At 49.1% G+C, this 16,384-nt stretch overlaps 1 protein-coding gene across 3 annotated transcripts in view; it reads right to left on the bottom strand.

The window, feature by feature from the left end:
* Window positions 1-4,439: 4,439 nt before the first annotated feature.
* IRF2 (interferon regulatory factor 2) overlaps window positions 4,440-16,384 on the bottom strand; it is an 84,070-nt gene continuing 72,125 nt past the window's right edge. For 2 of the 3 annotated variants that reach the window (XM_005903153.3, XM_070364394.1), the window contains exons 7-9: window positions 15,575-15,739; window positions 7,166-7,212; window positions 4,440-5,863 (exon numbers count right to left, since the gene is read on the bottom strand). In XM_005903153.3, the coding sequence (XP_005903215.1) occupies window positions 5,555-5,863; window positions 7,166-7,212; window positions 15,575-15,739 (521 nt within the window). In that variant the 3' untranslated portion in view covers window positions 4,440-5,554. The remainder of the gene's footprint in view (window positions 5,864-7,165; window positions 7,213-15,574; window positions 15,740-16,384) is intronic. The other variant, XM_070364395.1, reaches the window with a different exon arrangement.

Below are 16,384 nucleotides of genomic sequence, written 5' to 3'. Positions count from 1 at the left end.
AGCTATCACAAACCATCAACAACTTCCCCCTCCCCTCCTCCCCTCCCCAGACTCTAGCGGCTGACATTATCCTGAAATTTCAGACATCGAGTTCAAGTACAATTTGGGATTCAAAATAATGTCTTTGATATGGTGCATCACTGAGAACTGGAGAATGTGAGCATGCTCAGTTCTACGACCCAACCTTCCAGTAGATGGATTATGTTGGAGAGTTTCGTTCCCTGATGATTCATGCGGTTGAACGCTTGGATGTTTAGATTTTCAAACATTCTTCTCAACCCAAACCAAAACTTAGCGATGCCGTCACCCTGGAGTTTGTTGAGCACCTGCAAAAACATTTGTGTTGCTAAAATCAACTGTGCCCCCTGACGGTGCCGTTTCTCCGGCCGTGCGTGTGAGGGGTTAACGGAGCCGGAGTTGCACAATCTAGCACAATGCATTCCTCAGAAACAGCAAGCGCAGTCTGAACGTGTTTACAAAGCAGATACAGGGAAACTGACCAAGCCGCCCGAGGGCAGCATGCTTAGGGAACAGAGGCACCACCTGGGCTGCTTTTCTTCTTAAGAAAATTGCCTAAAGGACTCCAGAAAACGCTTTTAGACCGTGTGAACTCTGACATGTCCCACATCTCAAGCCTTCCAACCCTTCCATGGAATGACTCAAGTTCTTGGACAGACTTAACATTTTTGCTCACACCGGCTATTAGGCCTGGCCACTTCCTTCCTTCCAGGCTCTATTTTTGGTAGCAGAACCCCTGCACCTGTTGTTAGCATGGCCGCAGAAGGAAACCTCAACAAAACCCTGGTCTGTCTGCCCAGCAAGGCCAGGCCTGCCCAAGCCGGGCAGGGGATGGTGTCAGGGTCCAGAGGGCCAGCAGCCTCGGGAGAGAACTGCGCACCCACATCTTCTTGTGTCTCCTGACCCGAAGCTTTGCCCAGCCGGGGTGCTCCTCCCTGGGTCTGCAGCCAGCCACCCTCCCAAGGGCTGGAGCCCAGGCGCCCGGCCCTGTTCTTTGACACTGGTGTGTGGATCCCAGGGGAGCAGGAGAAGCTTCTGGGTGGGGGGGTGACTGCATAGTTTCCACATCTGGAAGGCCAACATGACTGAAACACAACCTGGAGAAGCTTCCAGTCCCACAGAGTGGGATTCCCTCGGGGAGGGGTCTGCAGCAGCCTAAGTACAGGTGGAGAACTGGTTCCCAGGCCCCTCGGTGGGTCAGGCTCTAGTCCACCAGCTCCAACCATCCTGGCCCAGGGTGCGCCAGGGGGTGGTGTTTCAAGAGGTAGCCGAACACCACGGAGTAAAAACCAGTTTCTGCCTCCATTCTCTTTGCAAACCAAGGCTGCTACTGAGACACTGGGTACCTGACACCGCGTGCCAGGACCCCTCTGGGCTACCTGCTTGCAAGCCTCCTAGTGCGCTTTCTCTTTCCTCAGTAGAAATTTGGCAGAATTGCCGGGGGTTCTTATGTTCACCTTTTATCTGGGTCTGTTTGTCCACAGCTAGAATAACAGGGAGCTTTTAAAACCTAATGAATTCAACGTTCAAAGAATAGCCTCGAGCAAAAGGAATGTCTAATGTTCCATTAGGGCAGGAGGCCATTTGGGGCTTAACCGTCGTTTTCATTCACATGCAAAATACTTCCAAAAGCACAAGTTGGAAAACTCAGAATCCTGAAACCCAATCACTCATCTTCCTCAATCCTAAAATTTTGATCTCACTAGTTACCTGATAGCCAAATATACTTTAGATTTAGGATGGGGGGAAAAAAAACCAGATACTATTTTGGGGTTTGGATGGCCAGTAGATTTGTATTTCTTTTCTGTGTGTATTTCTTCTTCTCTATAAATACATTTAAATAGACTAAACACCTCCTTTGGCAGTTACTTCCATCAAAACATGGAAAAATGCTATGGCTGAGCATGGATTTATTTAGAAACTTGCAAACGGTGTTCTGGAAGCCCTTTGCGGTTCAGGATGTGCTGGGTTCTTTCAACCTTCGGACTGGGCGGAAGTTCCTGCCACTGGATGCACAGGTCACAGCTGAACAGGCTCCTCATTATTAAGGGGATGACCCAGGTGCTGGAGCAGACACTAAGACACTGAACCTGCCAGTTACACACACACACACACACAGATACACACAGACACACACACCCCAAGCCCATCACAAAAGCCTATCAACACACACACACACCAAGCCCATCATAAAAGCATATCCACACACACACACACCCCCCAAACCCATCACAAAAGCATATCCACACACACACACCAAGCCCATCATAAAACTGTATCAGTGTACACACACACACACCAAGCCCATCAAAAAGGCATATCAACACACACACACACACACACCAAGCCCACCATAAAACGTATCCACACACACACCCAAGCCCATCACAAAAGCTTATCAGCTCACACAGACACCAGCCAAAAGCAGCATTGTCCTCAGCACTTCCTGTAACAGACAATGAGGTCTGAGGCTGCGTCCCTGAGATGCCCCGTCTCGCTGATTTTTCTTCCTCAGGCCAACCCCAGGCACGGGGCTCCTTCCCCACACTCCTGGCAAGTGACGCTGACGAACATGACAGAACACGCCCTTTCTCAGAAATAATTTAAACACCATTCTGGATCTCCTGCCTTCTTGGCTATGCTCTGGGTGCGTGCTCAGCTGTCTCTGACTCTTTGTGACCTATGGATCACAGCCTGCCAGGTGCCTCTGCCCGTGGGGTTCTCCAGGCAAGAATACTGGAGTGGGTTTCCATGCCCTCTTCCAGGGGAATCGTCCCGACCCAGGCATCGAACCTGCATCTTCTTGGCCATGGATGGTTATCTTTAGGCCCCTCAGGTGCATTTCCAGTTCTCTGTCTTCTCTCACCTGGAAAGATGCTGCCTGTCCGGTCACAACCGTGTCGGCAGAAGCACACGGAGTGGCCTCTGGGCCCTACAGAGCTGCTGAGAGGCCTGGAAGTGAGTTGGGGGGTTGGGGGGCTCCCTGTGTGTTTGGAAGAGAGAAAGGGGTCAAGAGGATCTCCCCTTTGATCTCCAGGTCACATGACCGAGAGCCGCCTTCCGCTATTGGTTAATTGATTCTAAAGCAGTGTGGCTGAGTAGAAGGATTTAGATCCAAGTTGCAAAGAACTGGACCTGTTTGTCCAGAACCTGGGAGAAGGTGAGGTCTTCAGTGAAGGGCACGGGCCGAGGAAGACTGGCACCCCTCCTCCCTGCAGCTTCCCCTCTCGCCCAGATTGCAGAGGCTTTTCGTGAAGGGGAGGTAAACCCACTGCCACCGGGTGCTCCTCATGGGAGCAGCCAACCGTCCAGCCTGGCATTTCAGCCACAGCACAGCAACCAGTAACATGCTTCAGTTCATTTTTTGTTCAGGGCTGGATAATTTTATGGCCACTAGTTCTATCTGCAGCCACACACAGAGGGAGGTATAAAATTAGCCCTTTGTCCTTTCACTGAAGGAACCTTTTCAAACATTAACCCAGCAATCTCCTACACAAGCCTCAGAGGTAACAGGGAGGTGGGCTGAGGCTCCATAAGTTGATTTTACGGACACGGTGGAAGCTTGAGGGGTGAGCTGGGTGGCTTCCCCGAGGTCACGGACTCGGTGGTGGAGTCTGGGATTCTGCAATTCACATTTCTCACTCGAAAAGATATGCCTTAAGTTCTGAGGGCAGGGCCTTGGGCTGAGGCCCCAGGTCTTAGAAAGAAGACCGAGCCAGGAGGAATGCAACAAATACCTCCTGTTACCAAAAATGTCTTATCCGTGAGCTCAGGATGTGACATAAATACAGAATTTTAATCATATATTTAAGAACAAGAAAAACACAGATGTGCATGGAATTTGCTAACAGTAGAGAGCAGTGGAAAGGGGGAAAAAGACTCCATCCATAATCACACCAGCCTCGGACGCTTACTACCTGTGAGGCTTTGCATAAAGGCATTTTCCTTTCCAGTCTCCATTTCTTCCCTGTGAAATGGAGATAAATCTCTATCCTGTGCACAACCTTGATGAGTGAAGAGGTGAAATTGTCATGTAAGACAGCACTCAGCACAGGATCCAGCTGCAGGCAAACACCCCGCAAAGGAAGGCATCTGTATCCTCAGGGCTTCCTAGGTGGCTCAGACCGTAAAGAATCTGCCTGCAGTGCAGGATACCTATGTTCGATCCCTGGGTTGGGAAGAGCCCCTGGAGAAGCACACGGCAACCCACTCCAGTATTCTTGCCTGGAGAATCTCATGGACAGAGAAGCCTGGTGGGTTACAGTCCACGGGGTCACAAAGAGCCGGACATGACTGAATGACTAACACAAAGGAAAAGAAAGGGGGAAAGTTCCAGTCCGCCAGAAGAAATGATACACTGCCAGTCCTGTCCCATGACTGTCCTCTAAGGTACACACAGACAAAGCCAGGCGTGATGCCCATTAAAAATTTAACTATATATCATATTCATTTATTATCAATCCACAGGATAATTTGATTGCTACATGAGCTCATAAAAGCTTTTTCACCTTTACAAAATTAAAAAAAAAAATGTGCCACAAGGATGTAATAACTGCCGATAAACAAGAAAAGGAATCTTAAAATTATAAATTTGCTGTAGAAAAGATAAAAAACAATTATATTTTCTTTAGAATTTTACCTTGAATAAAATATTCCCCTGTATAAAAAATAAAAAAGCTTGCTCTGGTTAGAATTAGAGTATTTTTGTCTTCAAATCTGAGAATTTGCATAATCTTTCCATGATAGTTTTCCTTTGTACCGCGTGGCATTCAAGCATAGCAGATTAGAAAGATTTTCTCTTTTTTTTGTTGTTGTTTTTTTTAAAGCAGTCTTTTAAAATGGGACATTGTGGAGAAGTTCATTTCCTTCTTCTCCTCCTCAGGGATGTGGAACACGGCCTTTGAGGGGAGGAAGAGGAGGAAAGAAAATGAATGGGAGAGGAGGGGAGGGGATGAAGGGAAAGAGATGGGAGGGGAAGGGAAGAGAGGAAGGGTCAGGGCTGGGAGGGGAGGAGGGAAGAAGGCTAGGGAAGGGGGGTGCTGATGTGCTGTGAAACAGAGCAGGATCACAAGAAGGTCTATCTGTAAGTGCTTTTAAGATAAGGTGCAGAAGCAGACTGCAACGTCGCTAGTACTGCCCTATGTACATATTCACAAGAATAAAAAATTCCAGCTAGTTCACATTTTCTTCCTCCGTGTGGAGGCATCCATTCCACCATGCTGGCCTTGACCACAGGCAACGCAGCACCTCACTGCCCGTATATGGGTTGGTCCTATGACGTCCTTGAACTTGAGGGAGCAGCCCTGGGAGATCCAGCAGGCTCTAGAGATAACGCGTCTACCAAGAAGCTGGAGTCCTGAGTTAAAAAGAAGCTCCAGTACTGGAGTTGGACACAGCAATCAATGTTCTATTTTGTCAAGGCTTTTTCCCTTAAGATTCGTCTACAACAGATGTCAGAGAGAAAAATAAAATACAAACAAACGATAAACACAAAGCCAAGAAATCCCGACAACCACCAGGGGAAGTCGCAGGCTTATTAGTAGCTCTTGACGCGGGCCTGGGTGATGTCTGACGTCTTCTTGATGACGCTGGCCCGGGTCTCCCGGTCTGGGCGGCTGCTGCTGGGCGTGGGGCTCATGGGGGCGGTGATGGGGAGGTCGGGGAACGGGGGCCAGGAGCTGTTGTAAGGCACCGGGCAGCTCTCCTCTTTGACGGTGACCTGGAGGTCGGGCTTGTTGGACGTGACAAAGGTGGCCATGCTGGGCAGTAGGTACGTGTTCCGCGGCCCCATGTTGCTGAGGTACTGTTTGCCTTCAACGCTCCTCTTCCGCCAGTGTGGCCGACCCTTGCAAAGAAAAGAACGATGACAGGTATTTCCTCTGCCCTTTCTCCAGTGGCTTTTAAAACATGGCCCCTTCTCCCCACGTGTTAAGTATCTGAATTTAAGAGGCATGGAATAAACAAGAAGCTGAGTGACTCCACATCCTTGAACTGAGATCCATCCCCAGCCACACACGCCCCCAAAACACGGTTTCTCTCCCCCGCAACCTTTTATTTTTAATCATCAATGCCCGTCGCCCACCTCCCAGAAATCTAGCCGAGACTATTCTATGAAGGCAGGAAAATGAGGCAGCAGCTTGGTTTCTGGTTCCCCTCTAACGCCAGCTGCCTGGCCTGATTGTTAGGAAGCTCTGGGCCAGGATGGCTGGTGTGAGAGGGCGGCCAGGTCTTCACGACGGCCCCACCGGATCCCTGAGTCCAGCTGAGTTTTTCAGAGGAAGGCAAGTGAGGTGCTCAATAACAGACGGGGAATGCCCCTGGATCTCTTTCAAATGAGTGCAGTTCAGAGCTCCAGCATGCTGCCAACAGCTGGCTTCAAGCTGTGGGCGCCATTCAGGGAAGGAGCTAGAATTCTGACCTTGAAGAAACAGGGTCCAAATGTGTGAGCACCTGCGCCTGCTGTCTTTTCAGAATTCCCAGGCTATCCTCGGAAGCAGTTCGCACCCTGGGAAATCGCTATATCAAACAACCACTAGACAGTCTGTCTGTCTGTAACTGACTCAAACAGACACAAGGCAGGCTTCACAGGAATGCCTTCGCTCACCATCAGAGCCATTGGCTGGCATTGTCAGAGCCCAGCCAGAGGAAGGAGAACAGGAGGGGGACTCAGAATTCGACTGAATACACACCTGGCCAGTGGGCATGGATTGCGGGTGGCAGGGACTCTAGGGACCTGGAGAGCTGCTCCGGCTTAAAGCGCTTCCTGACATTGACCTCTCATCACTGCCCGGAGCCACCTGGACTTTCTATTTCTGCCCAAGAAGTAGGATGTTTATGGCCCTACGAACATCAGCGTTTCCTGGCTTTTTCCTGCCGCCACAGCCTGCTTTCTTACTGAGACATCTCTCACTCTCTGCCCTCCCGTTCATTTCCCCAAAGCCTCGTTTTGTAAGTTGAAATACAAAAGCACTGTCAATTTTTACGTTATGTATATTTCACCACCACCACCAAGAAAAGAAAAAAAAAGCCGCAACTGAAACTCATGATCAAAAGAAAAGAACCTCCACTAGCCACGCGGAAACCACCGTGCTGGTTGGGAAGGCTCTGTCCCAGCGCCTGCTGGCGCCAGCGGCCCCGCCATGCTTACCTCTGCGCTCTCTTCGTCACTGGGCACGCTATCCGTAGTTTCGCTTTCTGTTCACAGAGAGAAAAACACAGGCCTATCATTCCTGCCGCTCAAACTGTTTGGAGGCTCAGGCAGTGTTTTAAAATACATATATATCAGAAACTTTTTCTTCCAAAGAAGTGGGTCACTAAACTCAAAACCTCCGTCTCCTTTGCTCAGGTCAAACGCGTGTGCCTGGGAGGTGTTGGGGTAGAATTGGAGTTCTCTAGTTCTGTCCCTTCGGAGAAAAGGTTGAAGGTGGAGGGGTGGCTCATTTTCCCAGGGCCAGGCTACGTTTATTCATGGTCTCTGCTTCCCGGGGTGGGATGTTGGGCCCCTGGGTGCCCGTCTGCCCCCCTGGTCCTCTGCCAGCTTCTGCCTCCGTGTCAGGCCCTTTCCTTGCGGCTGCTCCATCCAGGCCCCACACCATCCGCAGCAGCTGGTTCATTTAAATCCCAGCCCAGTCTCCCCAGGTCCCTCCTTTCCAGCCCAGTCTCCTCCCAGCCCCTCAGTGCTGATATCCTGGAAGGATAAAGGGGTTTATCTTCCCCCTGGCTTGCTGTGGATGCACAGATTCTAGGGGGGTTCCTGTGAGCCTCAGCTGCCGTGTTTACCTCCTCGTGGGGTTCCCTCCTCCGGAGGGCAGGCGGGGCTGTGACTTGTTCTGAAACCAACGGAACAGGGCGGAGGCGACAGGCTGTATGCGATCACATTACATAAGCCTGAAACCCCATCTAATGAGGCGACAACCTCCCCGGCTGGCCTTGAGGGGGCAGGCCGCCACGGCAGGGAGGCACCCGGACAGACAACCGAGGGGCTGCTTCCAGCCAACAGCCAGCAAGAAGCTGAGGCCCTCAGGCTGACAACCTGCCAGGAACTACATTCCACCCCGCGCTGTGTGAGCCTGGAAGCAGACCCTCCCAGATCCCATCCTCAGATGCGACAGCCGCCCCGGCCCAGAACTGGACAGCGGGTTTCTGCAGAGAATGCCCGGAGCCGAAGACCCGAGCCAAGTCATGCCTGCTCTCCTGACCCTCAGCAACTGTGGGATGATAAAGTGTGTTGTGTTCAGGGACTAAGTTTGTAGTTGTACGCGGCAACAGACGACAAACTCAGTCACCACCCTGATTCAGCCTTCCGGCTGTGAGAGACAGAGCAAGTGACTTGACTTCACGGAGGCACAGTTGGGAATAGAAGCACCTTCCAAAGAGGATGCTGTGCTCAGCCCGGGGCCCGGCACACAGCCCACATCCAGTAAATGCTGGAGCGCCTTTGTCCTGAGCTCACTAGCCTCCTTCAACACTGGATCTGTACCACATACTAGGGGAACAGGATCAGGCAACAACCAGAGGTGACATCACCTGTGCACAGAATACAAGATGTTTTTTTTTCAAGTAATTTACCAGTGTTCTTTAAAAAAAAAAATTATTTATTTATTTTTGGCTGGGCTGGGTCTTCATTGCTGTGCAGACTTTTCTCTAGTTGCAGGGAGCAGGGGCTACTCCACAGTTGCGGTGCGTGGGCTTCTCATTGCAGTGGCTTCTCTCATTGCAGAGCACGCGCTCCAGATGTACAGACTTCTGTAGTTGCAATTCCTGGGCTCTAGAGTACAGGCTCAGTAGCTGTGGTGCACAGGCTTAGTCGCTCTGAGGCATGTGGGATCTACCTGGACCAGGGATCAAACCTGAGTTTCCTGCATCGGCAGGTATTATATATTCTTCACCACTGAGTTACCAGGAAATCCCCAAAATTTCAAGTAAAAATAATTTAAAAAAAATTTTTAAGCAAACTACTTTTGATTTTTAAGTAAAAAAAATTTTAAGTGTTTCAAATACTAAATTGATGGCGTGCAGTTTTTCAGGGTTCACAACATCGAGAAATGAACGCACAGAAGGGAGAACTTCCAAAATACAGGGACACTTAGAGGTCACCCTTGGGGTCACTCACTTTACAGACAAGGCCTGAAGGGAAGCCATATTAGTGAATGTTTATGGGGTTAGTCAGAGAAGGCGATGGCAACCCACTCCAGTACTCTTGCCTGGAAAATCCCATGGACGGAGGAGCCTGGTAGGCTGCAGTCCATGGGGTCGCTAAGAGTCGGACATGACTGAGCGACTTCACTTTCACTTTTCACTTTCCTGCATTGGAGAAGGAAATGGCAACCCACTCCAGTGTTCTTGCCTGGAGAATCCCAGGGACAGGGGAGCCTGGTGGGCTGCCATCTAAGGGGTCGCACAGAGTCGGACATGACTGAAGTGACTTAGCAGCAGCAGCACAGGGTTAGTGAGCCGTGGGCCAGCACTTTGCCTGCAGGTCTTATTCAGTCTCTCAAGGACCCTAAGTCAGGAAGCAGGTCCTGCCACCCCACCCCACCTTCATTGGGCAGAAGATGTTGTGTGTTCTCGTGGCTTCTACCCTTTCCACTTCAAACCTACAGAGGCCCTGGCCTCCAGCCTCCAACCTTGCTGGTGGCATGGCTATGACCAGGTAGCCCCCCAGCCCAGACAGAGCCCTTCCGACCACACAGAGCACCAGTCCTAGACCAGCCCCCTCCACGAACTAAAGGCTAGGGAACAAATGGACAAACTGAGGCACAGAATCATTCTTCAAACAAGGAAGCTGAAAGTGATGACACGGGGCCCATCCTGGGGCCTCTCAGCACCGTTCTCGGTCACTGTACTTCAGTGACTTCACCCAGGCCTGAGCCACTACAGACGGCTGACCACCCACAGCCAGAAAACTGGCCCATCCAGCAGAGGTAGCAGACGCCCGGGAAGCCCTGACCCTCTTTATTGGGGCAAACCAGCAACGCCAGGCACAAGAGACCCTTCCCCACCAAAACACATTATTGTAAAAACAACGGCAAGGGAAAGCACCCCTCCTGGCTTAATCTTCCAGCTAGCCCAGGACTCCTAAGAGGAGACAGAAATCAGTGGCTGCCACTCCCAAGAAGAAAGCAGAACAGAGATGTTGAGAAACCAGCTCAAGTGTGATGGTCTGAGTCAGCGCAGGGAGGGAAGACAGACCAGCCTTCTGATGCCCGAGCCCCGGGCACTGAGGCTCTCCTGCAGCTCCGACCTCCCACAAAACTTCAAGATCCCCATTCCGTTTTAAGCGTTAGCTTCGTAGGGCTCCAAAGTCGAGGTTTCTCTTCCTTTCCTGTAGGTCCAGCCCCTCCAATTCCTCCTAATCACCCTCCAGAAATACTTCGTCTTCTGTTCCTCTCCCCTTCAAATAAACACAGGATGCCACCAGGCTTGTTGGAAATGGGCAAAAACCAGCAGGGAATTGAGTCACCAACATGGGAGGGGCTTGGGATGCAGTCTCTGGGAAGACTCTGTGCTGGGACCTGGCATGACCATAAACGGGATCAGAATGCTATCCACCTTTAAGTACAACTTCAGGGAAACTGCTGGAGACAAGAGGAGATACACATGCTCCGAACTTCTGTTTTCAGCTGACACAAGTGTCTGCGGAAGAACATCATTTCTAAAGGAAGGTCAATTCCCTCTGAAGCAGTTTTGAAGAATCTCCATATTAGCAAACTGAGATTTCTATTTATTTTTTTAAAGTATTTTCTTGGATGCTCCGCACGGCATGTGGGATCCTAGTTCCCGGACGAAGGATTGAACCCCTGCCCCTTGCATTGGAAGCGTGCAGTCTTAACCACTGGCCCATCAGGAAGTTCCTGATTTTTCTAGTTTTTAGTATTTAAAAGAACGGCCTCGAGTGCCTTCAGCTTAGGAGCAAAGGATGCTTGAAGCCCCAGCCTGAGGATATCAAACCCTTCTCTCCAGAAGAACAGCGGTACTTACAGCGACTCCTGGGTCACTGGCTCAAAGTGCTTTGTTGGGGGCCACGCATACCTATTTTCCTGTTTTCTTGGGTTTTACTTCACCACCGGTATTTCCACAGAACTTACAAGTTCACAGCAGCTGCTGCTTCCAGATCAATGTTGTTACTGACACATCAATATGAGTTGTTTTATTTTTCCTTTTCATTAGTTTCAGTTTGGGTTCTGATTTGCTTTGAGTAAAATGGAATTAAAAAAAAATGGGGAGTTGCCTCTTAAGCACAGTCTGAGTAAGTTGTAGTGTTTACAGAGTAATAGCAGGTACCTAAGCAGTTTGATTGATCTTTCTGGTCTCTGTTTTCCCAGAAGCACCCGGAGTGGGTTTGGGTGCTCCCTCCAGGACCTGCAGTTTTACAATGACACTAGTCTTAGGCTCACTCTCCACGTAGCCCAGTTTCTTTCTTTCTTTTTTTTTTTTTAGCTCTATTTTTTTTTGGCTGTGTGGCCTGACACGCAGGATCTTAGTTCCCTGACCAGGGATCTAACCCATGCCCCCTGCAGTGGAAGCATGGAGTCTTAACCACTGGACTGCCAGGGGAGTCCCCTTAGCCCAGTTTTTATTGTCAGACCATCTTAGGAACATGATTTGGAAGGAGACAACACGTCTTCCGTCACAGCCCTTTTGCACAATGACATCTTGGTACATTTTCTGGAAGACTTGTTCAACAAGTTTTATTAATAAGATTGACAAGGATTCTTTTCCCTCGATCACTTCCTCCATGACTTTTACTACAAGTCTCAATGAAAAGGTTCAAATCAGAGCCCTCTTTAAAATTATATATATATATATTTCTGTATTTGGCTGCATCAGGTCTTAGCTGTGGCGTGTGGGATCCTTTGTTATGGGATGCAGGCTTCTCTCCAGTTGCAGCACACAGGCTTAGCTGCTCCACAGCATGTGGAATCTGAGTTCCCCAACCAGGGATCAAACCTGCATCCCATGCATTAGAAGGCAGACTCTTAACCACTGGACCACCAGGGAAGTGTTTCAAACCACAGTCCTCTTAAAGCACTCTTATTTTTGCTGCACCCAACAAAACACAAGCCTGCTCCGGTTTCCTGAAGGACCCAAAGTCTTTTCTGCTAGTGGCTGGTCTCCCTTCTCTCAGTTATTACAAATCAGTCTTTTGTCTTCTGCCTTCTTCTCCATCCTCTCATCCAGCCTTCCCCCCAGTACTACTGTGATTTCTCTTATTAAGCCACCAACAACATAATAAATAATCCCTGTTCACACACCGGAATCTTTAAAAATAAAAAGGACTCTTCTCTAGAGTTTCCCAGGGTTGGGCTTTGGGACATCCCTTCCCAGAATAAAGTTTCATGGATCCAACTAGAATTTGATGTTGTCTTCTAATAACATAATGCAAGTGTGTGTGCTCAGTAGTTAAGTCATGTTCGACTCTTTAGTGACTCCATGGACTGCAGTCCATCAGGGTTCCTCTGTCCATGGGATTTCCCAGGCAAGAATACTGACATGGGTTGCCATTTCCTCCTCCAGGGGCTCTTCCCAATCCACCGGTTGAACCCATGTCTCCTGAACTACAGGCAGATTACTTACCACTGAGCCACCAGGGAAGCCCACAGGGCAAGTACCTCCACTCAAAGAAACTGTCCCTTTTCTTGCTCAACATCATATTTAGACCACGGAGAAGACCGAGTTGCAACAATGAATGTGGTTTTTGTAATACTACTGGGATTCTATTTCAATGATCAGTAGGGAGGAAAAAAATAGCAAACAACTGCCTCCAAATACCAGTTTCCTAAATGAATGAAAGTGGTTAGAGGAGGCTGAAATTCACTTGAATAGTTCAAACAAAGGGACCCTGTCATGAAAAACAGGCAAACAGCCTATTTTTTTTGTGGAGACCATCAAGTTTAAAAAGGAATACAACCAAGAAGCTGTCTTTCCTAGCAGCAAGCTATGGAATTCCTGACTGAAAGATTTTAGCTACCCATGGTCAGTAACAGATAAGTTTCTGCTGTGTCCTGGGTTCTAGAAAAGTGGTAGTGATGACTTATCTTGGCTCTATCCAATAAGCCTCCCCGCAAAGGGTTCTGGAGAATTCAGACAATGAAAACAATGGAAAGAAATAAAGGCCAGGCTGAAACACCAGGCTCCGAGCAAACCCCTGCTGCCTGCCAGCCTGGCACTAAAATCCTTCTTTTCACATCTTGCAAATGTCCTGAAAAGGGTAATGACATTTTCATTTCTCTCTGCATGAATCAGCTGTTCTTGGGATTCTTCTGCGAAGGCAAAATGCTACTGCTGGCAGAACAGCAAGCAGAGGCCCTTCCAGAATCCCCAAGAACACTTCAGAAAACTCTCACTCAACAGATAAATAGAAAAGTGGATTCTAAAGCACTAAACCCTTTAAAAACAAAACAAACAAAAAAAACGATGTAATAATGCCTGCAATGCATGACACAGAGCAGCCACACATTTGCAGCCATGGTCAGGGAAACAAAAGCAAAGTGGCTGAGTGTTTCAGGTTTCAGTTATCTCCACTGTAGAATCAGGGCATAAGCATTTGGCTCTGCCTCCTTTGCTTGGCCCTTGAGATCCTGGCATGTGGACTGCTCTGAATGGCAGAGCCCCACGAGTTCCTGCAGGGCAGCATCGCAGTGCAAGGGCTAAGAACAGCATCAGCCACGCGTGGGTCCCACTGTGCTATAGATTGTCCATCTCTGGACACACCGCTTCACCCCAGCAGCCTTAGATACTTCATTTTTAAAGACATAATAATGACAGTACCCAGGGCTATTCTCCTGACAATTAAATAAGCCAGTCAATATCCAGCACTTAGCATAGTTTCCAGGGCACAACACACACGCAGCAAACAGTATCGTCATAGTTCCTATTACAGGGAATGGTACACACAGGAGTTCAAAAGATGTTTCATGAATAAATAACTGATGACAAGCTTAGCCTGTTTGGCAGATTATAGGCCTCTTGTAGCCAAGGTTGCTTCTCACTTTCCTTTTATGTTTGCAGCACAAAAGAAAGTCAGGACCTTGAGGACATTCTGCGAAGTGAAATAAGCCAGTCACAAATGAACCAATACTGTATAACTGCACTTATATGAGGTACATAGAGTAGCCAAATGCAGAGAGACAGAAAGTACAAGGGGGACTGCCAAGGGGCTGGGGGGAGGCGGATGGGGAGTTACTGTATATCGGGCACGAAGTTTCAGTTTTGCAAAGTGAAAGAGCTCTAGAGATGGACGGGGTGCTCCTTGCACAACACGGTTAAGGCACTGAATGCCGCTGAAATAGCTGAAGCGGGGGGACCTCCCTGGCAGCCCAGCGGTTAAGACTTCTCGCTTCCACAGCAGAGGGCATGGGTTCATCCCTGCTAGAGGAACCAAGATCCCACATGGCACACATCATGGCCCCCAAAAAATAGTAACGAAAAGGCTAAAGTGGTAAATGTTATACTACAGATATTTTACCACAATCGAAAAAAAATTAAGTTGACATGGAAGCAAGTTGGGGTTCAGGAAACAGAAGGTTAATTTAGGGGCTGCTAATGTACAAACGATGTGTCACATGAATCCACCTAATTCTGAAGCCGACTCTGTGCCAGTCACTGGGGTGGTGCCCAGACTGAAGGACACGCTACTTGGCAGCACATAAAGAGCACTGGGAAGAACTCCTGACCTGAGTGACTGGGGTTACCCATCAGAGGACATCCACTTTTTACCTGTAATAACCCTGACTTAGACCTTACATTTCATAATTATAACTGAGTCCCAAAAAGTCAAGTGGAGATCGTCAGAAGGAGGGTAAGACGTAATGTTGGTGGAGGAAGGGAACCACCACTTTATCCTCTAAGGATGGGAGAGCCCGCTGAATCTGGTCCTAACGCTCTGACATCGGGGCCAATTTCTGCCAGTCTGGGGACATTCCCTGGAGAGTTCAAAATGCTCAATGAGAAGCTGTGCTAAATTGAAAAAGAAGCGGAACCTATGTGGAGATGACAAGGAAACTTGGTGGAACGTGGGGTCTGCAGGTTCAGTTCAAATTCTGACCCAAACACTTATGGGCCTGGAGCAATCCCTTCACTTCCGATGAAGGAACTGGAAGAGGTGATCCCTAAGGTCCTACCCAGGTGGGACAAACTCAGATTCCATGAAAAACACCCTTCCAAATTTCTGATAATGTGTGCAAATAAAACAGACACAGATGAACTGTTACACTGGCCAAAACTTTCGTTCAGGTTTTTCTGCAACATCTTTCTATAACATCTGTAAAATCGAACATACTTCTCCCCCCAAAGAAATCTTCTTATTCATTAGTCATGCGTGAATATGTTACGGGTGATCAAGTGAAATGTGACCAAGACTTGGAACTGAGAACAAAAGTGTCTAAGGAGATGGTGCTTGAGAACATTAAAGACAGAATAATTCCAGCCAGAGTAATCCTTAGGAAGGAGGAGAGGTTGTCTGCTGTGTTGGTGAAATGGGTGACCTTAGACTAAAGGATCTCCTTGCCTTGTTCCTCGTTCAGTGGCAGAGATTCTGACCCACCCAGCCCCTTACCTGCGTAGGAAGACACGGGGGAGATCTGCAGGGGGTAGAGCTCACTCATGCTGACCGGCTGTTCATCGCTCTCGGTGGTCACCTCCACAACTTGGCAGATGTCCGGTGGGTTAGCGACAATCTCTTGATCCTCATAGGTGCCGTCCAGATGTGACTGTCCTACCACTTTAAAGAAAAGACGGCCATCATGTGCCACCATCACCAGTCTATACCATCCTGGCATGCACTCTCAAGAAAGAAAACCTCCCCCGAGAGAGCCCAGGAGCCGGAGTCCCAGTTATCAAATGTCATCTGCCATGAAATAAGAACAAGCCTTCACTTTGGGTTAATGTCCCTGGAGAAGCAGCTTGCCAATAACCTGGCTCCCCAGGGCTGAAATAGCCCTGCCAACGGTGCTCACGTGTGGTAGCATCCCAAACTCAACCCGCCCAGGGCCAAGGCTGCAGGAGCAGGGGCCCCATCCAGACCCAGCCCCAGGGCACAAGAGGGAAGCAGTGCTGCGAACGTGACCCATTTCTCTTCTCTGCTCCTCCTCTAAAAGAAGCTGCTGTGCTAGTTTCTGGGTCCTGGGGTCCAGAGAGCTCATCAAACTTTAACAAAGAGGAAGGACCACCAAAATCCACCCTATTGTGTCATGTCTAGCTGTGGGACGCTCTGTTCATACTCTCCACCCTCTTCCTCCTCTGCAGGCAAAAGATGTCATATCAGAACGATCGAAAAGACTGCCTTCCCAGTTCTAACACAGCTTCGCAGCATCAGCTCCTCAAAACACTTAACAAGATGAATTCTGACCACCTTGGCTCTGAATCC

The sequence above is a fragment of the Bos mutus genome, chromosome 27, assembly GCF_027580195.1.
Source record: "Bos mutus isolate GX-2022 chromosome 27, NWIPB_WYAK_1.1, whole genome shotgun sequence".
Lineage (NCBI taxonomy): Eukaryota > Metazoa > Chordata > Mammalia > Artiodactyla > Bovidae > Bos > Bos mutus.
Note: the sequence above shows the minus strand (reverse complement) of the source record. Positions and strands in the feature narration are given on the sequence as shown.